Source organism: Mixophyes fleayi, chromosome 3, assembly GCF_038048845.1.
Source record: "Mixophyes fleayi isolate aMixFle1 chromosome 3, aMixFle1.hap1, whole genome shotgun sequence".
NCBI lineage: Eukaryota > Metazoa > Chordata > Amphibia > Anura > Limnodynastidae > Mixophyes > Mixophyes fleayi.
The window spans coordinates 237,658,575-237,684,058 of NC_134404.1; the positions used below are offsets into that span (position 1 = coordinate 237,658,575).

At 40.4% G+C, this 25,484-nt stretch overlaps 1 protein-coding gene across 2 annotated transcripts in view; it reads left to right on the forward strand.

The window, feature by feature from the left end:
* The window catches only part of NUP133 (nucleoporin 133), a 125,524-nt gene that overhangs the window by 42,251 nt on the left and 57,789 nt on the right, over window positions 1–25,484 (forward strand). For both annotated transcript variants that reach the window (XM_075203302.1, XM_075203303.1), the window contains exons 8-14: window positions 3,839–3,909; window positions 4,840–4,987; window positions 7,059–7,200; window positions 8,800–8,957; window positions 11,812–11,903; window positions 22,659–22,822; window positions 24,219–24,313. In XM_075203302.1, coding sequence (XP_075059403.1) covers window positions 3,839–3,909; window positions 4,840–4,987; window positions 7,059–7,200; window positions 8,800–8,957; window positions 11,812–11,903; window positions 22,659–22,822; window positions 24,219–24,313 — 870 coding nt within the window. The remainder of the gene's footprint in view (window positions 1–3,838; window positions 3,910–4,839; window positions 4,988–7,058; window positions 7,201–8,799; window positions 8,958–11,811; window positions 11,904–22,658; window positions 22,823–24,218; window positions 24,314–25,484) is intronic.

A 25,484-nucleotide genomic window follows, 5' to 3' on the forward strand; every position in this document is an offset into this window, starting at 1 on the left:
AGGTAAATCATTAGCATGTGTATGTAACTGCAAGTGATACAGCGTTTGGAAGCTGGTGAGCGCTAGGTTGAAGTTGGCTCCTCTTTTAATCTTCATTACATCGTTTATCAGAACAATTATAAAAAATGTAAACAAGATTAAAGCTTCTGCAATGACAGCCTCAAAGTTATCATCAATGAAGGTGACTTGTTCAGTCATTTGCTTGAAAAACTGAAAAATAGACTTAATACATGGACGAATGGCCAAACGCAACAAAACATGCGCCTAAGACAGCTGATAATTATGTAAAAAGCAAGAAGCATATTCAAGAAGATGCGTTTGTAACATTTACAGCCAACAGAGGTTGGTTTGATAGACTTAAACAGCGCAGTAACCTCCAAAGCATAAGTACCTCAGCTGAAGCAGCTAGTGCAGACAGCAAGGCATCCTAGGATTTTCCTGCAACACTGAAAAGCATAATCGGCTCCACATTCTATTATCTAATATCTAAATACTATAGTGTGAGTGATACGCACTCTGCCTGATTTGCTGGACTGCCTTATCTTGTCCAATTTGGCCGCCTGTGTCTTTGGCAAATTTGATCCTTTAGTCTTATCACTCAGACTGAGCAACAGAACTGGCCACTGTGTGGTCAGCTTCACAATGCAGTGAAGGCATTATTGGTTATTGTGCTAGTTCATGGACAGATGGCACTTTTTCTGGATGGAATGATCTACGAAATTGCACATTGTTATATATTTATAGATTTATTCATAAGACTGCTTAAGACCCTATTATCACATGGATCTTTTATTGCATTGTATTTCTTGTTCTTATGTTCAAAAAAGTACCTATAGTTCTGATTAAGTACAACATGGTTGCCATCCTTAAATACACAATACAACTTTGTATTTTATATCTCAAGAAATAAAGCTTCTTTTTCCTCTGTTTTAGCCCCATCCCCCCTTTTAGCAGGAAATACACCACTTTAAGGCGCTCTTGGCATATTAAGGTATTAAGCCTGGGCTCTGGCTAATCTTTGTATTTGTCCATGTATTTATTTACATTGTTTTTATTTTTCAACAGATGAAACTGCTTGAAACCCAAAGAGTGTCAGGAAAAAGACTAGGGTCACTCTCTGTTGGATCCTTTTATTTTCTTTTTACCTTTCTCTGAGTATATAAATGCTGTCTTATTCTTTTTGCAGCATGGCTTTATCTGTAATATAAGATTTATGGGTCTTGATGCCATCTTCTTGGTGTCTTCATGCAATACATTATTGTAATTGATGAAATTAAAAGGTAATCCTACACTAGTTGACAGCCCATTGGGGATATACAACGGATAACACTTGCTTTTCCCAGTTCAAAAAGAAGGTGCTCTTCTTCCTACATTGTTATGCCAATCCTCTAGTGTACGAACTAGCGTTTTGAGGTATTTGTCCTGTTAGAAGACCTGTGACCTTTTAAGGAGACACAGCTTTCTGATACTAGGTTAAACATTGCACTCCATAATGACCTGGTAATCTTCAGAATTCACGATGCCATGCACACATTCAATACACCTAGTGCCAGATACAGCACAGAAATCCAAAAACATCACTGAGCCTCCTCCATATTTGGCTGTGGGAAAGGTGTTCTTTTCTTTGAAATCTGATCTGTCCACAGGACTTTCTCCCAGAAGGAATTTGTCTTATGTGTGTATTGGCAAACTCCAGTCAAGCTTTCTTTTCTCTTTCATCTCTCCTCTCTTCTCTCTCCCCCCTCTCCAGGGGGGCTCCTATCGTATAACCACCTTTCATTGAGTTGGCAACGGATGGTGCAAATTGAAACTTGTAGCTTGTGTCTCAAGCTCAGCTTGAATCTGTTTTAGCAGTTGATCAAGGTATGAACAATCCTATTCTGCATTCTTCGATCAAGATTTCTCTTGTGGCCACGTTTAAGGAGGTTGGCTACAGTGCCATGTACCTTAAACTTCCCAAGAACATGGTGGACGGTGGAAATGGGAACATCTGAAGATTGATTTGTAGCCTTGAGCTGTCCATGCTCATCTACAATCTTCTGTCTAACATCAGACAATTCTTTTTTTCTCCATGCTCATTGCAGTGCATAAAGTGACACGAAACAGGAGAATAAGTCATTTTCTCTTTTCAAGCTCTTTTAATGAGTAATTTATATTTTAAAGGCACCTGCTACTCACTTCAAGCGAGTTCAGTTCCATAACGAAGGAGAATCATCTAGCCCTGGTTAACGAAGCAGTGAAGCATTAAAGTATTTTGGCATAGTGTTCAGAGACTGATAAGTAAATTGTTAAAGTCTGGTCCCGCTGGGCAAAATTGAAATATGCAGTAAGGTTTCTGGCAGCTGATTTTGATAACAAGTTTCTTCCCTATGTTTAGGTTTTGTGTTCCCTTCCTCTCTATCTTTCACCCTATGTTTGCTGACAGTGGGCATCCTAATGTCATGCCCCTGGTTTGCTGCCTCCTGTAGGGTTGAGAGTGAGCAGACGGAGACCATCTTAGTATCTTGCTGCAGCACACTCTAGATATTCTATTCTATTGTGCGTTGATTGGTTTATTTGAATATATGTATTTTTTGCAAAGATCAGAACACTGTTTTTAAAACTTTAAATAACAATATTTGAATTAAAAAAACAGCTAGATGGAGAACCTGGGAAATGGGTGCTGGGGAAAACACTGTTCCCATACTGCTGAAGGAGAAACGAGGATGTTTGTACTTGCCATAAAATCATCTTCCTTTTCCTAAACTTTTGGGGATCACAGACTAATCGATCTAGACAAATGTGGTCTCTGTTCTACTCTATTCCTCTTATTTGTCTCATTGCTTGAGTATTTGAAAAGTGTGAAAGAGCAGGAAAGGGGTGATTTAGGGAGGAATAGTTCATGTTTCCCGGAGTGAAACGTCGCCCACCATTTTCCAATTGCCTCAATGAAATCTTAACACAAATTGCAAAAATCTGCTTTTCTAGCTGTTGTCTGACACAAACATTTTGCGCCCCATTATTTTGTATTTTTGAACCAAATAGCTGATTGATTAAATGGGATTGTTGATTTCTGGTAAATTTATATCCTCTGGTTGTAATGAGAGATGCAGTACTTTCTAAATACGTGAAAATTCCATTTAGGGAGTGGTCTTTTGATGATATGCAGGACTAAATGAGCAGGTGATTGGAAATGTGATCTAATTAGGTCCAATTAGCCTTGAAAATGGCAGAGAACATGCTGTGAGGGAACAGATTCAACTCCATAGGGTTTCTCAAAGCCTGTAAAAAGAGATGCTGTGTCTAGATAATACATTGCCCAGTATTAAATACAAATAAAGGCTGAATCCATGTTTGCAGAGATGTGTATTTTTTTATAAGTTAAAAGCTTACATGGCATGATTCATTTGGCATGTTCACTGTTTACATGTTGTTTCCATAGGAAACCATGTGAACTATAAAAGGGTGTATATGTCTTTCTCACCATTTCTGTGAGGCCACTGGAGATTTCAAGCACCCAGTGGCAATATCTTTTGTGCTGGAACTTTGAAACTCCTAGGGTGGTCAATGAGGTGTAAAGCAGCTGGGGACTGGTGTGTATACCCATTCACTGTTTGAATGTCGACAGTGAAGGGAATGTACACTTAATAGTCTATTATAGGCAGTATCTAGCCAGCAATTTATGCCAGGTAAGCTTATCATTTAGAAAGATTCAACACTACAAGTAATTTCTATAAAGTTGTTTTGTCTTTTTGACTTTTTTTTTTTTTTAACAGAAGCCTACTTAACTTTAAGCAAAGATGTTTTTAGTGCATTTTAAGGTTTGTAACATGAATTCTTTCAATTTTGTTTTATATAGGGTTCTGAAAGCAACTATGAAGAAATTAAAGAAAGCATCAACATTGTGTATTTGGATTTAAATCAGAACAGGTGAGCTTGTGTGAATGCTTTCATGTTTTTAAATATAGGTATCTGATCTATTGTCCGGAAACAATTGCAAAAACCATAAAGAAAGAAAAGGGGCAAATGATTGATTAATGTCTGGTTAGTATGCAGTTGTTAAAAACATAGGCAGTCGCAGGATATTTGATTAGTTTGCAGGTTAATGAAAGGCAGTGCAGCTTACAAATGTCCAATTGGAAAGTTACAATTCCTCTTGTCTCGTTTCTATTGAGACAAGTTTATGTCTCCTCGACCGTTACATGTGACTGTATTTACATGTGTTCTCTTGCTTTGCTGCACAGGATCTGACGTGTTTCACCTTAGAGGGTAGGCTTCTTTAAATCTATTTCTGACACTCCATATTTGTTATCTTTGGCCAATCCGAATAAACTCCTGCTTACATCAGATTTGGCTACTACTGTACATGTTCTTAATTTTCTGTCAGGATTGCCTTAGCAAAGGTTTCGCCCTCCACTATAAAGGTATCTACTAAGTGACTTTCTATATACCAAGTTAGCTTCAGAAGCCCTTATTATTCATTTTTTTTCAAGAGGTGAAGAGAATGTGAACTCATTTAAAATCCTTTGTGAACACCCTGATGTCTGATCCCTTTCAGCCTTTAAATGAGACTTCTATAAAGTGGCTTACACTGAAGGTGTTTTTTTATTGGCAATTACATCTGTCTGTAGAATTGAAGAGCTACAAGCTTTTGTGGTGCAAAGAACCCTTTCTGAATGTCCACCCAGTAATGGTAGTACTAAGAATCCTAACTTAAGTGGTGTCTACTTTTCATTTTGCATATATATGAAAGAAAAAACAAATGGATAATTACATGGTTATGTTAAACACAATATTGTAAAACATTTAGGTTAACATAGTTATTTTTTTTTCTTTTCCTTTTTTACCTCCATAAATCAGTGACGGTTTGGTCATCCTGGCTGTTGCCTGGCATCCCAGCGATAATCCCTGCCTAAGCTATTACACTCTTGTAACTGTAAAGGATGAAGGCTACAACTTTTCTGGTGAAATCAATGTTGAGGTCACTCAGTTCAACCCTCCATTTCAGGTGAGTTTTATAATTATTGTGAGCTGACTAAATGTAGCATTGACAAAATTATATTAATCTCTCTTTATTTACTACTCTAGCAAACCAATATATGATGTGGCTGTGGAAACATTTCCTTTTTACAAAGCAAACATTGAACTGGGATTTACACGACATGTGTTAACAATTAGACTTATTTTATTAAACCGGCCCAAAAAAATTATTAGCTATAGACTATATCTGTCTTTTGGCTGGCTAGAATGCTTATGGCCACATTGCATTCTGGTCATTCAGCCCAACCCTCAAAGCACTATATCTCTTCAGTATGACTTTACACAACCATGGCCATGTTTACCGCAGATAAATTTATTTGGGACAATTAATCAGACTGTGAGTGCCGAGAAGGCGATCAAACTTGACTATTTAGTGGACGTAAATGTCGTAACAAGGTTTCCATAGGTGAACCTGTGGAGGGATCATTACATTGCATTTTATTTAAATGTTCCATTTATAAATTGTCTTCTGATACTTGCCAATAGCAGAGCACGATTCCAGGGCCTAAAATGTAAAAATGCAAGATGCAAAATAAGGGAATGGCAGTATACAAATATATATATAAATAAGAAGTTTCTGCTCTCATCAGCCATTTACCAACACATACATTAATGTATTTTTTTAAATAATTTTTCGAATTGTAGGCTAAATGATGGACTATGTTTGCAGATGAAGAGTTACAGGGAGAGCTTGTTTGGGGCTTATGCAGGCCCTTCCCTTGTATAATAATACATTGCTCCCACTTCTACCAGAAGTTCATTGACTATGATATATAGGGACGCACTCAGGAAAAATGTGACTATGACCAGCGTATTAAGTTGCATCATAACCACTTGAATTAGTGATATTTTATCCTACCGTTTAACTTAAGTGTACAACAGAAATTGTTCTGCAGAAGCAGTCTGATATCTCTTTAATTTTGAGGTTACAAAAAGCCAATAATGGTTATTAATTATTTTTCCTCAAAGGACTCTATGACAACCATTGCAATGGATAGGTTCCCTTTCCAGTTTAGGGAGACAGTTTAAATAAAAACACCCCCTGATAGTGCATAAGATAGCTCCTCCTCTTCCCCTATGGCTTTGAGTGACTTCCCAAACATTCTCTGAAAAACATAAACATATCAACATGGCTGGAAAAATGGGCTGCCATGGAGGAGTATTTAAAGGAAAAATAAATAGTAACTACAATTCTCATTTTTTTGCTTCAATCCTCCATGGCACACATTACAATCGGATGGACCCAAGCAATACAGTAGGGAGGTTTACAAAGAACAGGTCAGTCACATATGCTGTATAATCAAGAATTTATTCAGTAGTTGTGTGGGAGAAAATATCTCCCAAACTTAGTCATAGAGCATAAGACATCCAGGTGATAATGACTGGCGAAGTTGTGTAATAGATGTCCATTCAGCTTCTTTGCAAAGCCCTGTTGTTGAAGCCTGAGACATTGTTGCCCAAAATGTTGCTAATGCCCAGTTGAGTGGGCTCTAAGTACCACTGGCACCTTGCTCCCATTCTACTTGTATAATTACTTCTCCGATCCATCTGGAAATGGCTTGCTTAGAAGGGGTACACCATTTCCTAGGATTTGTTCTGTACTTCTAAATCCTTCTTTAGTGCATCTATTTTTGGAACCAAGCTCCACTTCTGTGCCTCATCATTAATGAATAGATACATACATTCTAATATCTTTACATTCGATTGACACTGATGAGACTGTTTTTTAGGTAGAAATAACTGATTGTCCAGATCAAAAGTAAGGTGAAATAATAAAGGTTTACTACAATCAATAGTTCATAAGAGAAACACATTGTACAGAGGATCCCTTTAGATTCTGGTTAATAAAAGCTTAGCCAAAATTTTCAAAGCTAATTAATGCACATGTTGATCATTGATATTATATACAATAAGTGAATCAAATGGAAAAAATTAAAAGTGCTCTTGCATCTTTGTCATCAGTATCATTAAAAAAAACTGGGTTATATGTTTTATATTTTTACCTTGTTTTTTGTTTTGTTTTTTTTACATATACATAGTCTGACGAAATGCTGTTTTCTCAACTTGTGGTTCCAAATTTTACCAGCCAAGTATGTAACATATATACAAAAGAAATGGTCTACGCCTGCTCTACAGGGACCAGAAGATGTTCTTTTCCACAAGAGAAAATTTCATTTGAAGGTAGGTAGAGAGACAGAGTTGTTTTTGTTTTTTTATTTTTGTATTTTATTTTATTTTTATTTTTTAAATCTATACATTTGTTTTTTTTTAAGTCTCTCTCCGTTCTGAAATTGTATTTTTCCAATAAATGGCGCTGGTATAAAGGGAGGGACTCCAAACCCTCACTTGTATTGTTGTACCCTTAATCAAGAAATTGGATCTTTTAAAATGACTATCCTAAGCACACCAGCAAATTAAACTGACTGATTTTTTTTTTTCCACATGAGATTAGAGTTATCATGCTTTATATCTTGGTAAAGAATCTATGATTGTTATGTTCTGACAGTACTAAGTTTTAGGATTTGGCTCTTAGTTGTTTTCCAAATTTGTTGAGCCTTTAAAAGGAAATTTGACGTTTTCATGTTGCAGCCCTTAAGGTAACGGTGGCTTATTTTACTAGGGTGTTGAGGTAGCTTTTGAGTGATGATGCTCATGCCCCTCAATACTCCAAACACAACCCTAGTACCCAACACACTGCCAATAACCTTGGGGACGGATTAGAGTGAAAAGGAGGGCATATCACTGATGTGACTTAGTATCAGAAAGTGTTCAAGTCCTGGATCAACTCATTAGTGCATTGTTGATTATTTGGTCATTTGGAAAAGGGTGAGTATAATATGCAGCACTCCTAGTCATCTATTACAGCCCTCACCACAGATCTGAGTTATGTACCCCTACACAACACTTCCCACTAAGGCAATACATTTTTGTTTGTTTATTTTTAAATAAAATTGTTTTTATTTTAAGTTTTATTCAAGTTGAACATTACAATAAGATAAAATATAAATAGCTAATTAGCACACAGTTTCTAATTCTTCCGGAGATACAAGCATATAAAAAGATGCACGTAAAAGGACAAACAAAAGAGCAACGTATAGTACCTATGTATATCCACGGCAATACATATTTAAGTCATATGAGGACATTAGCATTTTTCCCTTGACAATGTGGAATCACCAGCACTGACACATTTAGCATACATACTGCTAGGTCCTCTAATTACAGTCTAATTTTTTTTTTATATATTTTTTTTAAATTGTCTGTTTTTTATTACAAATTTAATGTGTAGACTGGGGTATAGCTACTTCTGCTTATCAATTCGTCAGGAGAAAAAAATCAGCCTCCAAATGTCCAGAAGTAGATATTCTACCCCAAGTCTGCTAAAACCATAACCAGGTCAATAGTATACATTAGTCACTGTTATATAAAAGAATAGGGTTATGTAACTTTTCACCCTTCCCGATTGTGTCGTTGGTCAAATCAGACATAAATTTCGGATCACATTTATTATAATGTCACCTCCATAGATTCTTTTTTGTTTTTTCCTTACATTTTGATTACAAAATAATGGATATTTATTGGACTTTAATGTGTAGTGCCAGCTAGAGACAGTGTTCTTCTTGGGGCAGTGTGCTCCCAATTTTTTATTCTATACTATTTTTTTGCACTGATTACAAGACTCGACTCAATTTTTAAATGTTTACATTGTTTTGTTCAGGATATTGATTCATATATAATTTATATTTCTGTAATGATAGCCAATTTATATTTTCTTTATAGGTGATCATATAATAGGCGCTGGGTCATGCGCAAGTCTGCCAATATTCTTTACCAGGAAGAGTGGCCTTCTTGCAGTTGTTGCTCGAGAAAGTGTGTCTGTGTTACCAGAAGATGTGGAAGAATCTCTGTCGTCATCAGTGGCTGGACCTAGTAATCAGGTGAAATGCAACTTTTAATAGAATTTTTTTTTCTTTTTAATTGACCTTTTATTATGAAAATATATTAACAGTGCAAGGTTTTCTCTCCCGCTCCATTTTTCCAAGCAAAATTCTGCAAGTGTGTCCCTGACTAGCGAGGGGTGTGCTAGTAGCTCAGGAACTGTCTATATCAGTGATGACTAACCTGTGACACTCCAGGTGTTGTGAAACTACAAGCCCCAGCATGCTTTGCCAGTAGATAACTAGCTGATAGCTGGCAAAGCATGCTGGGGCTTGTAGTTTCACAACACCTGGAGTGTCACAGGTTAGCCATCACTGGTCTATATCTTGGCTAGAGAAATTAGGCTGTCCTCCATCATCATCCTCTATATAGCGCCACTAATTCTGCAGCGCTGTACAGAGAACTCATTCACATCAGTTCCTGCCCCATTGGAGCTTACAATCTAAATCCCCTAACAAACACACGCACAGACTGAGAAACACTAAGGGCAATTTAATAGCAGCCATTTAACCTACCAGTATGTTTTTGGATGTGGGAGAAAACCGGAGCACCCTAAGAAAACCCACACAAACACGGGGAGAACATACAAACTCCACACAGATCGGCAGTCGAACTCATGACCCCAGTGCTGTGAGGCACAAGTGCTGACCACTAAGCCACCGTGCTGCCCACAGATGTGTATAACTGACTAATATGTGTAAGTGACTGATGTGTGTAACTGATATTGATATGTCCTCCATGTGGAAGCTTGTGAATCTGGCTGTGGGAATCTCCACATGCAATTGAAACCTGATAGTAGAGGAAAGTAGAAGACATAGATCTGGTTACCCATAACGTAACATTCCTTTAAATGTGAAAATATTGCTAAAAAGAAAAATACTACAGTCACAAGCGCTGCTGCTACAGGAAGATGCCTTAGCGCTGCTGTCATTTCTCAGAGCTTAGTTGCACATTATAGTGAATTCAAGTCAACAGGGAAATAGTAGGAAATGTAACTTTTAGACTGTTGTCATTGGCAGCAGTCCCCTGCTGTCTACAGAGGGGGATTACTCTACAAAATGGAATTGTTTTGTGAAATTGATATGGATTGACATGGGTATACTAATTGTGCTGGACACTTTGCTGTATCTGAGAATTGGGTCAGGTGAGCTGTCCAGGAACTTTAAAAATTATCTTCAAAAAGCTCCTCCCCCTTGATACCCCAGAAGCCTGCCCACTGGAGCAGTGTGCTTGGTTAATGGCTACTGTGTACAGTCTTCTATTTTTAAACTGCAAACAATAAGGTAAAAATAAAAGAGAGAGATCTCCTCTCCGTCGCTGGTACCTGCTTAGGTTCGACAGAAGATATTAGGTTTTGTCTGGATTTTTTTTGTCTGATTTGCAGTTTCATATTTACCTTGGGATTGTGCACTCCAACTGTCCTCTCAATCTTCCCTCACCTTTCTGTCATGTCTGCTAAGGTGAATACGTCCAGGGCTAGGCTTGTAAAAGTGATATCAGAGAATGCTGCCCAGGCGCTCCGATTGTGTTTAAAAAACCGTCAGAGTGGACGGCAGGATCTGTCCTGCCTCTCAGCCAACAGGGACAAGAATATAGTGTGTGGCTGCAGGTAACCCACTAGGGGGGCATCTGCCCCTAAGGCCAGTCCTGAAAGGGTCAGGGCCCTTTCATGCACCAGAATTTACCTTGGCTAGCTTTAACGGCGTGTTTGTTGAAGCCATGTTTCTAAACCACGGGCTTTCTGGACTGTGTGGTTCAGACAGTGTTCAGGGCTAGTAAGCCAATTTAGGTCAGGAATTATTAGTGTCTGGAAGACTTACTTTTGCTGGTGTAAACATAATGGGGTTCGCAACTCTTGTTTTGCGGTTGGCTCATTTACTTTGTTTCCTGCTAGACGGTTTACCCACCCTTTATGCTGTTTATTCATTCATTGTTATTTACTGTTCTCATTATTAAAGTTTTAGTTCTGGTTGTTTTGTTGGAGGACCTTGTTCTCTCCTCTCCTTGTTTTCTACTTCTGGTTCTTTCATTGAGTGTTTGTTAGAAAAGTATGGAAGTTCCGTGAAGACTTTCAGGATATAGTTGGGGAGGAGCTTGAGTTGAGCTTACATAGTTCACTTATATTCCTCAAAATCAGTCCCATGCATCTTTGCATGCTTGAGACTAATCATCTGAACATGGGGGAAAAAGTGTTATTGAAGCCTGCAGTGCCTCTGTTGCTAGGGGCAGGAGCCCCTCTGTTGCCAAGGACTCTGCCCCTTAAAAGCGACGATTCCCTCTCTTTCTTCATCAATTTAAACATAGAAGAGCAATTCTACATACTGTGTACCCGACTTGTAATGTAACTATCCAATCAGCAGCCTCCAAGCAGGACAGTAGGAAGTCGATTGAAGGGTCATACCATGTCCGTTCACCCAGCCATGACAACCACCGACTCAGATTTTCAAGAAACGTGGTACACTTGATACTACCACATATCTACTAACCCATGTAAAATTTATCTTCTCTAGGCCTCATAGTTTCTGAGATATTGCGGGTCAGAGTTATGTAAAATTGCTCAGAAATGTCACTGCTGATTCTCTGTTTTTAGTGTGATATGTCTCATAAAATATTCACATCTCCGTGCCTAATCCACATATCACTTTGACATTTTTATCCTTTGTCAATCACAATATGGGGATTCCAGAAAAAAAAAGTTTTATGAATCTTGCCTGACTGTGAGTCATTTAAAAAAAAATCCTTTATTTGGGATATTTGTAGCAATCACACATGTCTACATATGAGGTTAACCAATTACATTTGTTTTATGCTTCGCTAAGTATCAATAGTCATCACTGTTTTCCTCTATTAAAGGGTGCATCAGTTGACACATTTTCAAGAGGAGAGACTGTACCTCATGATGACAAGACCAGTTTGTTGAAGGCTGCCTTTTTGCAATATTGCAGGTATGAAAAAAACGTGCACACATTTTAAGATTAGTCTAAATTTAGTTTTGTTTTTTTCTTGTCTGTGTTTAGTTGAGCGCTAAAACTCTGCCAGACCAGTTACTTTTTTTTTTTTTGGTCAGTTTAAAAGGGTTTTTCATATATAATGCAAGGAAGTCAAACATTTCAGCTGTACTACTTGTTTCACTAAACAGATTTTTTTAAGTGACAAAACCTATGGTTTAATTAAATTTTAAGTTTAATTCCATATCTATTATCAATTAATTTTGTTTTAAAGATTTTTTTATGCTATTACATTATTCGTCAAGTTAACAGGTAGTAAAATCATGAAACTTATCTAAAATTGCAATTTGCGTTGTGTAAACCAGGGTAGGCATATGCCAGGCATGTGGGGAGAGCAGTTGCTAGACTCAACTTTTTAGTTTCCTTTTTTTTTATTTCTTTTATAAAGTGATAGCAGTTAATTGCTTTATTAACTTTTTTGCACATATTTTGACTTCTGAATAATGTAGCATTCCAGCTCCTTTTAAGCATGGAAAGGGACAATGGGTACAATTTTGGCTATTGGGCAATTAGCTGCTGCTAGGATTTGTGCAGCTAGCTTCCTAGAGAACCAACCTGGTTGGTTTCTGAAATTATACTTTGAGGTAAGACCTGAGAATGCGGCTATTTGAGGAAAATTTATTGAAAACCTCATCAGGCATCCCCCTAATTCTTCAGTTGTTTTGTCTGCCCTATTGTCCTGGTTGCCTTGTGCCTCCTGTGATATACTGGTGCATCTATTGAAAATCAGTTTCGAAGGATTGCTAGAATGTTAACACCTCCTCGACTTGGCGTTCCAATTTGTCCATTCGACTTCCTTTTGTGACCATATCTGCTTTCATTGTGTGCAGCATCTGCATAGATTTTTTTGCTTATCTTTCATCTCCTTAAAGAGGAATAGAAAGTCTGTGTCTGTTAAGGTTTGGCAGTTTTAGCCTTGGCCAACTTTTCATTTCTTTCCTCTAGTCATTTTGTAATGAGGGTTGCCTGGTCTGAGATGAGTATGTTGTGAATGCCGATTTGAGTTTACTCCACTTGCAGGATCATGAGGGAAAAGAGACATTTTTAGAACATAGCCATTAAATTCTGATGTACTGCTGTTTTAATATAGAAAGATAGGTGGATTGAAAGAGTCCTTCCTCAGTTACAAGAGGGCTAGAGTTGGTTGTTGAACCACCTATTAACTGCTGTAAGGCCAGAGGGGGGCAGCAAAGGATCACAAATAGCTGGTAAGTAACCAATGGGCTTTGGATTTTCAGCAAAAGTGTAATGAAGGGAAACTGAACATTGATTATACATTTGCACTATAGTGGCAGCTGTGTAAACATCATAGTGTTCTGTTCCTCACCTAGGTCTAGATTGTGCAGAAGAAATTGTGTTTTTGTAGGATAGGGGCTTCTGTAAGAATTGAAGGGGTTCAGAAGTATATTGCACAAGTGTGCTTTTATTTCTCTGGTTGAGTTCAAATAGTAACTGCAAAATTGGCTTAATGTGTATAAAGTTCAGCAGGGATCAGCATACTTGGGAATCTCACATTAAAAACAGATATATGACCACCAGAAATATCTTAATCATCAACATTTATTTATATAGCACCAGAAAATTCTGTGCTTTACAATTGGGTACAAACACATTAATAAAACAATACTGGGTGATACAGACAGAGAGGTAAGATGGCCCTGCTCGCAAGCTTACAATCTATTGAATATTTGTTATATAATATGTCATTCTTACGTTTAAAAAATATTGTAGATTCCCATAACAATAAATTAGTGAAGCTGGTTTAATGCAGTTCCTCTGCTAATATATAGGGTTTACGAGATTGGCGGTGATTTGGGAAACCCCTCTTGATTATCTTATGAGTAAACTTTAGATCTATGCCAGCCTTTGATTTGGGAAAAACCCCTATGTGCAGTATATAGAAGTCTATTAAAACAAGAAACCACGAAGGAGCTGCAGTCTATTCTGGGAGGCTGCTGGGAAGGCTTGAGTGCACCAGTTACCGTGAACTTCAGACGCCAAAGTGCCTCCAGTCACAGAGGATGTTTTGCAGTGAGGAGAATAAAGAACAGTTTTCGCGGTCACTAGTGACTGCAGCATCATCTGGGAGGTAGGGACCTCTAACAGGATTTCTCTTTCATCCATCTGGGGGACACTGCTTAACCCTGCTTGAGCAGGGTAGGGAGGATTTTCTCACTTAAATAGTTAACTTCCAAGCTGCCAACTCCCACCGGAACTCAGTTTTTTCTAAGGTGCCCAAGGAGTTGGGCTGAAGAATAGAGCTGCTGAACAGTGATAGTTTTCACTGTGTTAGGCTTTTATTTTTATTTGATCTGTTTTTTTTGTTTTTTTTACTTTGTTAGAATACAAACGGGTGTGCTCTGTGGATGGTACCAAGTCACTTCCTCAGCCAAGGAGGAGGGGAAACTTGGTATGTGCCGGACAGCAGCAGCACTGAAGGAGGTGTGCGAGCTATGAAATGAGGCCATTCTACTTATTAAAGAAGTAGAGATCGCCGGCAGGCTGCAATAGGAGGTGAAGAGACAGCAAGGGGGATGGTTGATGGTGGACCCCACCCCCCCCTCTTTGCAGGATTCGGAGCTGCTTCTTTTGGCTATGCACTTAAAGGAAAATGCAGGGTACCTGTATGAAACGGCCCAGAATTCAGCATCAGTTTCTTCTATTTCGGCTGCAGCTGTAGCGGCTAGGAGAACATTATAGTTGAGGCCTTGGGATGTGGTGGCGGAATCTAAGAGATCGTTAGAATCCCTTCCTTACGCTAGTGGAGTGTTATTTGGTCCAGAATTGGACTCCATGACTTCGCAGGCAACTGGAGGAAAAAGTACCCTTTTGCCTGTCGATTCTCCTAAGTCTAGGACTCCAAGGTTTAGTTCTTTCAGACAGCATGTCTGGCATTCAGGGGGCATGTCTGGCAGAGGTCAGACAGTTAGATCAAGATTTTCTGGAGGTAGGAGACAATCTCTTCGGTGAAGATCATCTTCATCCTCCTCTTCTGGACGCTCCTCCACTAAGCTTCTGGATAAACCGGCAGCATGACGCCCGCCCTCCTCTGTTGGAGGAAGGGGGGGTAGACGTCTGCTGCTGTTCAGAGATGAGGGGGCAGATTCATCAGGAGACGGGTGGATTCAGGGAATCATGACGAGGTTATATGATAGATTTGGTGGGACCAGCTCCTCACAGGTTTTTTGTTACTAGTTTGCCCAGACATCCACACAAAAGACAGGCAGTGCTCCACTGTGTCAATTCGCTTCTTTCGCAAGGATTCATTGTAGAGGTTCAAGAGGATCAAAGGAGGCAGTGGTTTTACTCCAACCTCTTTTTGGTCCAAAAGCCGGATGGCTCGTTCAGGCCAGTTTTGAAACTCAATCAGTTAAATCTTCACCTGCGGGTAGTTTCGTTTCGGATGGAGTCTCTGAGATCAGTCATCAATGGTCTGGAGGCGGGTCAGTCCATGGCGTCGATAGACATCAAGGACGCCTACCTCCATGTTCCAATCTGGAAGGGACATCAGCCTCTTCTCAGAATAACGATAGAATCGACTCACTATCCGTTCAGGGCTCTTCCATTCGGGCTTGCAACAGCCCCAAGGGTGTTTACAAGGATTATGGCAGTAATGGCAGCTTTTCTTCATGCTGGAGGGGTGCAAATAGTGCCCTATCTGGACGATTTGTTAATAAAAGCTGCGTCAGCGCAATTGTTGGAAAAGCATCTTCAATTTACTATTCAGGTTCTGGAGAGACATGGTTGGCTCCTGAACCACCTAAAGTCACAGTTGCTACCTTGTCAAAGGATGTCATTCCTGGGACTAATAATGGACACGGCGTGTCAGAGTTTTTCTTCCAGAGGACAAGATAAGGTCCCTGCAAGAGGTAACAAACAGGGTTCTGTCCTGCAGGAGGCCGTCAGTCCTTCTGTGCATGAAACTGTTAGGAAAGATGGTGGCGTCTTTCGAGACTCTCCCTTACGGCAAAGTCCACTTTCGGTGTTTTCAATGGGACATGTTGAAGAAATGGACAGGGTCCCATCCGAAGTTAGATTGTTGGGGGTGGTGTTATCCCCGGAGACGAGACAGTCTCTCAGATAGTGGCTTGTGAGAGACAATCTGATGGTAGGCAGGTCCTTTGCTCCGTGGTCTTGGATCTTAGTGTTCACGGACGCCAGTCTCAGAGGGTAGGGGCCAGTGGCCCTTCACCTGAGAATACAGGGACTTTGGTCAGTGCAGGAGTCTGCTCTTCACATAAATGTTCTAGAATTGTTAGCCATGTTGAAGGCATTACAAGGAGCACAGCGTGTTCTGCAAAGGAATGCCGATTCGCATTCAATCCGACAATGCCACAGCAGTGTCGTACATAAACACGCAAGGAGGCACCAGGCGTACCGGCGCAATGGAAGTGACCTTTCAGATTTTAGCCTGGGACGATAAATACGTTCCTGAGCTGTCAACAGTACTTTTATTCCAGGAATTCAGAACTGGCAAGCGGACTATCTAAGCCGGCATGAAGTTCTGCCAGGAGAATGGGCTCTTCATCCGGATTTTTTTCAGTTGTTTGTAGACAGATGGGGACTTCCGGATCGAGATCTGATGGCGTCGCGTTTCAACAGGAAGGTTCCAGAGTTTTGCGCAAGGGCAAGAGATCCACTGGCAGTGGCAGTGGATGTGTTGACAATACCATGAAACTTCAGGTTAGGTTACCTGTTTCCTCCCATATCAATGATTCCCAGGGTCCTTCGGAGAGTCAAGCAGGGAGGTCGGCTAGTCATTCTGGTGGCTCCAGCTTGGCCACGAAAAGTCTGGTTTCCAGAAATTCTTCTTATGGCAGTAGGTCCGGGTCTTCATAAAGATCTGCTAATTCAGGGACCATTCTTACATCGGGATCTAGCCCGGCTGAATTTAACGACATGGCTTTTGAAGCCAGTCTGTGTAAATCCAGAGTGTTCTCTTCGAGGGTAATTGATACTCTCATCAAAGCTAGGAAGCCAGTTTCGGCTCGAATTTACCGTCTGCAGTTCAGAGTCATTTCATCTGGCTAGGTTTCTTGCTTTTCTACAAGCTGGCTTGGACGGAGGTCTTTGATTAGCATCTCTAAAGGTTCAGGTGTCGGCATTTTCTGTGTACTTTCACAAACGTTTGGCTGAGATTCTGAATGTTAAGACTTTCTTACAGGGAGTTCTTCATATCCAGCCTCCCTATGTTCTTCCAACGGCTCCTTTGGGATCTTAATTTGGTCCTTAATGTGCTGCAGGAGCCTCCTTTCGAACCGTTACAGTCAGCAGAGTTAGGTTTCTTAACTTGGAAAGTGGGTTTCCTACTTGCTATTGCTTCAATTTAAAATAAATAGTCTCCAATATAGAATAGAATTCAAGGCAAATAAACGACTAATAAAGTAAATGTAGAACTTTCACTTTTTATTAAGTTTATTTTAGAAAACAATTTTTTCTCTCTCCTACCACTGGGGGACACTGCCAGACATTGGGGTATAGTAGTGGGATTGGGAGTTTAGGCACTAAAAACTCTATGATTTTTACTCCCCTCCTCTGCTATGCTCCTCCTCTCCAGTAGATACCTCAGTTTTTCTTTAGTGCCTTAGGAGTTAGGCCAGTTTGGTATAGGCTCCTGCCTATACTTTCTTAGTGATAGTTTGTCACATTTTTATTTTATTTTTTCTTAGTGGTGCTTCGCGGGGATTGATCCTAAGTCCCAGAAAGGGTGAATAGTCCTGGGCTTCCTTCACCCTGATCCCTGCGCAAGGTAAGAAGTGGCTGATGCCCGGGTCTTCCTTTAACCTGTCTTGCCGGTAGTTCATCCCCTAGAAACGAGCTATTAGCTGTTGGTAGCGCCATTAGGGCTTTAGGTGCCCACGGAGATAGGTCGCGCGGGGGAGATCCAGGATCCATCTCTCCCCGCCGACGGACTAGCCGGCAAGCCCCCTCCTCCATACCCCCACCTCCCCTGACAACGAGCAGCGGGGGTCCGTTAGCGCTCCCTCTATTATAGAGAGCGACGCTGCATGAGGAGGGCAGACATCACACACGCTCCTGGGCACTGTAACAAGCGTGTTGTAGAGAGTTTACCGACAGCCATATTATAGATGAGCTGTTTGGTAACATAGAGAGGAGCAGACATTTTTTTGATGAGGGCGGAGCCGGAGGAGGTCCTTCGTTTCCCGCACTTCTCAGGATCCTGCACAGCGGAGTCGCCATTTTAAGCTCATATCGAGCAGCTGCATTCTCTCCTCTCATTTACCTCTTCTGTGACTGGTATCGTTAAATCCTGTGTTTGTTTGTGTACAAAATCATTTTAAACATTCATGGTTGATTGTTCTGCCTAGCGGGAGAGGTTAAAAGTTACTTTTGGGGCTGATTTGTACCCGGGTATATAGATCTGGCTACAAATTGTGTATTGCTGTATTCTGACATTAACTGTTTAGACAATAATCATTTATCTGTCTAGTTATAATCAGTTTTTACTGTATTTTACCAGTAATGTCTAACAAAGAGTCCTCTGACAGGGGATCCTCTGGAGGGTCTGCATTGTATTTTACTTGTGCCATGTGTAAAGTAAAACTTCCAAAAGGACAGCATGAAAAAGGTGCCCTTTGCGCTGCTTGTGAGGCCGGATCTCAGGAGCGTCCCACCCCAGCTCAGACACCGGTAGCCATGGTAGAGCCGCCTTGGGTTAAATCCTTTGCTGCAACCATGGAGAAGTTTACTACAGTGATGTTACAGGCTGCGGAGATACGTCAGAATGTGGTTACAGACGCTCGGGTATCTCTCACTGCTGGGCAGCGCTCCACACATGTAGCAGGGTAGAGTGACCAGACAAAAATTGCAGGCACTTCCTCACAGAGTTCTCTGACTCAAAGTGATGATCGCCTACTTGCGGTCTCCCACAGAGCCAAAAGGGCTTCACTGGATGTAAACCAGGGTCGTAGCCCAGCCTCAGATATCCCATCAGATGGGGATGTAGACTTGAATACTCAGGAGGAAGACTCACTGAGTGTTATGACCACCTCGGTGGGTAATATTGAAAGTCTGGTGTTAGGTATTAGGCATAGCCTTGGTTTTGCTGACCCTACACCCTCGACTCCCTCAGGTTTCTCCATTTTCAAAAGGACTAAATCTCAGGTTATGTCTTTTCCACCGTCATCAGAGATGGTGCAGATTGTGACGGACGCTTGGTTAAATCCAGGTAAACAGTTCGTTATGCCGGGTAGATTTAAGAGTTTTTACCCGCTTTCAGCAGAGGATTGTATTAAATGGGAGGCGTCTCCTAAGGTGGACAGACCGATTATCAGGTTGTCCACTTCCTCTGCCATTCCTACCCAGGAGAGAGTATCTCTCAAAGACCCCACTGACAAAAAGTGTGACAATGCTCTCCGGGGCGCATATGTCGCTTCCAGTAGCTTGTTTAGGCCCACTATGGCAATTGCATGGGCAAATAAGGCGGTTCAGATATGGGCAGAGCAGTTGATCTCGGCCATCCTGGTTCTCGCTGAGCACATTCAGGAGACGGCGGATTATATGGGACAGGCATCCATGGACGCAGTAGCAGTCAATGCCAGAATTGGCGGCCTTATTATGGCGTCAAGACGTTCCCTATGGTTACGTTCGTGGACGACGGATGCTGAGTCAAAAAGGTCCTTGGAAATCCTGCCTTTTGATGGAGTCACTATGTTTGGGCCGGAGCTTGAGAAAGTGATTGAGGTAGCCACAGGAGGTAAGAGTAATAGTCTTCCCATGGGCTCTCGTAAACCGTGTCAAGCTCGGTTTCGGTCCTTTTGCTCCTTCTCTCAGGGCCGTGGCAGCCCACTAAGGGGTCAGCCGGCTGTTTCCAGAGGAGGTGGCGGCAGAGGTAGGGGCGCTCCCAGACGGGGAACATCGCGTCCCAGTGATAAACCTGCAGCATGACTCCTTGGCCCCCACACGGGTACCCGTGGTGGGGGCACGGCTTCTTCTCTTCAAGCGCCAGTGGTGGTCAGTCACGTCGGACGCTTGGATTCAAGGAGTGGTGTCGAGGGGTTATGTTATAGACTTAATCCAGTCTCCGCCAACAAGGTATCTTTCCTCACCGGTGCCCGCTTGTCCCCTCAGAAGTCAGGCCCTGCTGGAAGCAGTGGCGAAGCTTCAGGGTGCGGGAGTGGTGGTTCCGGTGCCGGGGCCAGAAAGGGGTCCAGGGGTTCTACTCCAATCTCTTCTTGGTTCCAAAACCGGACGGAACTTTCCGCCCTATACTGAACCTCAGGTCCTTGAACAAGCAAGTGGTAGTCCAGAGATTCAAAATGGAGTCTCTACAGACAGTCATTGCTGGGATGGAAGAGGGAGAGTTTCTAGCTTCCATCGATATAAAAGATGCGTATTTACACGTTCCCATCTGGGAACAGCATCATCGGTTCCTGAGGTTTGCGGTGAGTTCCGATCATTTTCAATTCAGAGCCCTCCCTTTTGGTCTGGCCTCCGCTCCTCGAGTGTTCACCAAAATTGTGGTCGTTATGGCAAGTGTCCTGAGACGAAGGGGAGTCACGATAATTCCATATCTAGACGACCTTCTCTTAAAGGCGAGGTCTGCAGAGATTTTATCTCGCCAGGTTCAGACCACAATGGAGTTCTTGGACCATGGGTGGATTCTGAATGTGCCAAAATCGTCTCTCATACCAGCTCAGCGCATGCGTTTTCTGGGATTGGTGTTCCCCACAATGGTTCACAGGGTGTTCCTTCCTCAGGAAAAGATCATCGCCCTCCAGCGGAGAACCAGAGTATTATTGGATCGCCCTCGAGTGTTCATGCTCTCCTGCATGAAACTTCTAGGGACCATGGTGTCTGTGTACGAGGCGGTTCCGTTTGCCCAATTCCATTCCCGACCTCTTCAGTTAGAAATTCTCCGGAAATGGTCGGGGTCACAGGAACAGTTGGACAGGCAGTTCATCCGCCTGTCTCAGTTAACTCGACTGTCATTAGCAAGGTGGCTCTCCACGAGCAATCTGAGCAAAGGTCAGACCCTCAAATCGGGCCCCTGGACCTTAGTCACCACGGACGCAAGTCTCTCGGGTTGGGGAGGAGTCACGGGACCGTTAAGGTTTCAAGCACTCTGGTCTCCCCAGGAGTCAGCTCTTCCCATAAACGTATTGGAGCTGAGAGCGGTTCACAAGACTCTGTTAAAAGCTCAGGGGTTTCTGAAAGAAAAATAACTGCAGATACAGTCAGACAATGCTATCTGGAGAGGAGGGGCATAGCAGAGGTGGGGAGTAAAAATCATAGAGTTTTTAGTGCCTAAACTCCCAATCCCACTACTATACCCCAATGTCTGGCAGTGTTCCCCAGTGGAGAAAGAGAAATAGATTTTATGGTAAGTAAAAAAAACTCTTTTTTTCTTTCTACTCTTTTCTCAACAACTATATTTTAATATGACAGTATTTAGCCTTTGAGATCTAAATGGTGAAGGGAAAGACTTTTTTACAGAAATCTAAGTGTTTTAATATTTACAATACATTGAGCAACACCTATATATCGAAATGACCAGGAATCGGTGTGCCTCAATGTAGAAATACTCCCTTTCTTCTTTCTTTTGGTCTTAGTTTATAATAGGAGTATTTAGAAAGTGCCCCCCCTCCTCCTCTTTCCTCTCGCATGAATTATATATGGGCTATTAATAAGGGAATTTTGTGGGGAAGATTCCAAAAGTCTAATGAATATATATTTCCAAGTTTTGATATAGGAGTAACATAGTGTATTAACTGGTTCCCATTAAATTACGACATACTATTTGGGGAACTATATGTGAAAAATACAGTGCAGACAATTTTTTGGATTTTCAAAGAAGTGCAAGCTGTGACAATACGTCTCTGGATCCCTTTCTGGGCAATCAAAGAATATTCTTCCTCCCTCGTGTGTTGGGAGAGCAAATCTAAGGGACTTTCTATCCCCAAATCCGATAAAGTCCCCAGTGGTAAAAGACTTTCATCGGGCATTCTGAAAAAGGCTTTATTCAGTTCTCTATCTCTGGCTTTTGCTGAATGTGGGCTGGTCAAATGTCTGAAGCTGGCTAGTAGTGCATAAAATCAGTTTAGTTTATTCTAAGTTAGTCTGTTGGAAAGATTGTTAAATAGAAATCAATGTTTTTAAATATATGTATTAATGATTTATTTAACAGAATGATTGCGACATTCATTGAATGGTTAGTTAGTGCACAGTCTCCATGATGAAAAAATGATTAAAAAATAAATAATTTGGGTTTAGTTGAAGAGTAGTAGCTGGGCTGGGTGACCAAATTGGACAAATCTAGTTGTTTAGCACTGAGCAACCAGATCATACTTGGACCTGTTACTTACTGGTTTTGTTGCCCAAGTAATAGTATTGGGCATTTTATTTATAAAGTATATTGCCAGAGAGAAATAGTCACATTTCATTTTCAAGTTTTGTTATGCCTACATCATATATCATGCACAGTAGTGACCAAATTAGAGACAAAATACATTAAGCATTACAATTACAAACCTGTTTATAGAGCAGGATTTCATTTCTAGAACATTGGTGTGTATTTGTAGTTGTTCAGCACTAATCCTTCCTCTGTTACATAAAATTGCATGTTCTTTGTAAGCAATTAACATGAACAATGTTGTGTTTATAATGGTCTTCTACAGTGTTTTATTTATAGCTGTGCTCATAATTCAAAGTTGTAACATATGCTTTTTGTAGGAAGGATGTAGTTGGGGCACAGTGCATGGTGGATAGCCTATTCTCTCCTGATATGGATTTGGAAACCGATAATGAACTAGATAATGCAGTGACTCAGATAAGTATGGACTTGGTTGATGACTATCCAGCTTCTGACCCCCGATGGGCTGAATCTGTACCAGACGGTAAGTCCTATAATATGGTAACGAGTGCGTGGTTATATGGTCAAATTGTGCTTTTATGTTTAAGATGTATAGATATATAGAGATAGAGATGTATAGATAAGGGGGATTTGGATATTGGGGGGGAGGGGGGGGGGGGGGGTAGATATAAAATTTGTTTATTGTTTAATAAGTTTGGGTTGTCAGTATATCAAGGGCACAAAAATACAAGTTCTTCTACAAGATATACAGTAACAGTCAGGAGAACAATGTTTTTGGTTTTGTTTTTATAAGTTGATGCTACCATTATTGATATATTTTGATACATAGAGCTATGTTTTAAATTTTCAAGTGCAATTTTTTATGATAGGTGGTATGTTTATGCAAGGGATAATTACACATGTATCAGACACATTTATTTTAAATAAATAAATATTCTTTAACAGCGCTTTCTATTTAATGCAGCCATAGTATTTCACAGAGTGGCACTTCACTCTAAAACCACTCATAGTAAATAATAATGTGTATACCACAGACGCAAGATATAACACATAGGGTTTGATTCAAATTAAACATCCACATACTTATGATGATCTAAATACATATTCAATAAATTCTTAGTATCGTTCAGTCCAGTTTCTTTTTTTCCCCACCGGACATTATAGTATAGTGCTTCTTCCAAGTTTCTCGAAAATAAAGTGTTACCATTTGTGGGAAACAAAGAACCGAACAATAATATAGTGTAGAATTTTTTTTATCACTTCGCAACCCCAAATAGTGTTTGTTTGTAAACCACTAATCTTTTAGTTGGTGCTTCATTACCAGTATTGATAATGCAATTCATTCCTGTACACAAAGTAATTACAATTTTATAATGGGGTGTTTACCCCAGAAACAAAATTTGTTCACACTCATTCCACTTGGTGGTAATAATACTGGTATTGAAGCACTAACTAAAAGATTAGTGGTTTAGAAACACTCTCTGGGGTTGCCAAGTAATATAAAAATGACTACACTATATTATTGTTCAGTTCTTTGTTTCCCACACATGGTAACATCATATTTTCGAGAAACTTGGAAGAAACACTATACTATATATATTATGTTTTCTTTTTCTCCACTGGACAATAAAGGAGTGAACGATTCTAAGGACATATTGAATACATATTTATTTCATCATAAGTGTATGTATGTGTATGTTTAATTTGAATCAAACACCATGTGGTATATCTTGCGCCTGTGGAATACACTATTTTTTACATTTATTAGTTTGCTCATCCTTGCTCCTATAAAGATGTCTGAGCTTTCCTTTGTCTATGCATTTGTGAACTACTTTTATTGTATCCTAAAAAATATCATGACTTGTGGTTATATGGTTCAGGAGGGCCAAATATTTTCCCACTTATAACTTTCTTTACAGAGGCAGCTGGCTTACGTAATACTTCCCTTATTCTTTTGCATCAGTTGGAAGATAAACTGAAGGCACATTCATTCTTCCTGGATTTTCTTCATCAGGTCAGGATGTTAACGAGCAGAAAATATCTTAATTACTATTGTAATAATTAAAAGCCTAAGGAAAATCATTTTTTATTGGCATGGTGCAATAAGCTAAGAAGGGAATTTTGAAGCATATGGGCAGAACGCTACAACTGTTGGAACTAGAGATGGTCACTGACTCCCGTGTTTTGGTTTTGGTTTTGGTTTTGGATCTGGATTACCTTTGTGTTTTGGTTTTGGCAAAACCGCACTTTCGTGTTTTGTTTTGTTTTGCAATTTTGTTTTAAAATCATTTTTTAAAAAAACCTAATTTAGTGCTCCACCTGTTTCTTGGATAAGTAAGGTAATTCTAAAGCTAATAAATTATGAAAAAAACAGTTTAATCCCTGGTAGGCCGTCTTTAATTCTGCACACAAACCTGATTCGTCTTTGGGTGTATATTACACCCTACACTTATAGTTAAATATATAAAGAAATGGACAAAGGCAGTATGGTTTTTGTCTGTATCAGACCCCCTCGCCACTAGTAGTAAAATAGAAAACAATTCAGCCGTTATAGACTGTAGAATATAAATAGAAATGGACAAAGGCAGTTTGGTTTTTGTCTGTATCAGACCCCCCGCCCCCCCCCCCCCCCCCCTTCGCCCTCCACTTGTAGTGAAATAGAAAACATTCAGCCGTTATAGTCTGTAGAATAGAAATGGAAAAAGGCAGTTTGGTGAAAGTCTGACACCCTACCCTTGTTGGGAAATTGACAAAACAGCAGCCTTTTCAAGAGTCTACGTGATATAGAAATGCCCCAAGTGCCTTTCCTATTTGGGGGTAGATTGCACCCTACACTTATACTTTATTTTTTTGGGGTGTGTTTTTTTTTCCCTGATTTAAAAAGACTATGTACTTTTACATAGGCTTTACCAGATGACGTACAGGGAAGACTACCATCAGGACTGATGCCAGCACCTGCTTGCTGATCCTGATCATATGTGGAATGATTTGAATCCATTTTAATGAGCCCAAATCACTTGTAGTGCAAAATATTCAATAGATAGTGCTGCTAGATAATACTTTCTGCAGACAGAAAATAGTTTCTGTAGGAGGGAATATGACACCCCAAACAGTTGGTAATGTTTGCAAAAATGCCTCTATCCTCCTCTCTTACTGCTTGAAGAATTGCAAGAATAATTGCTCTG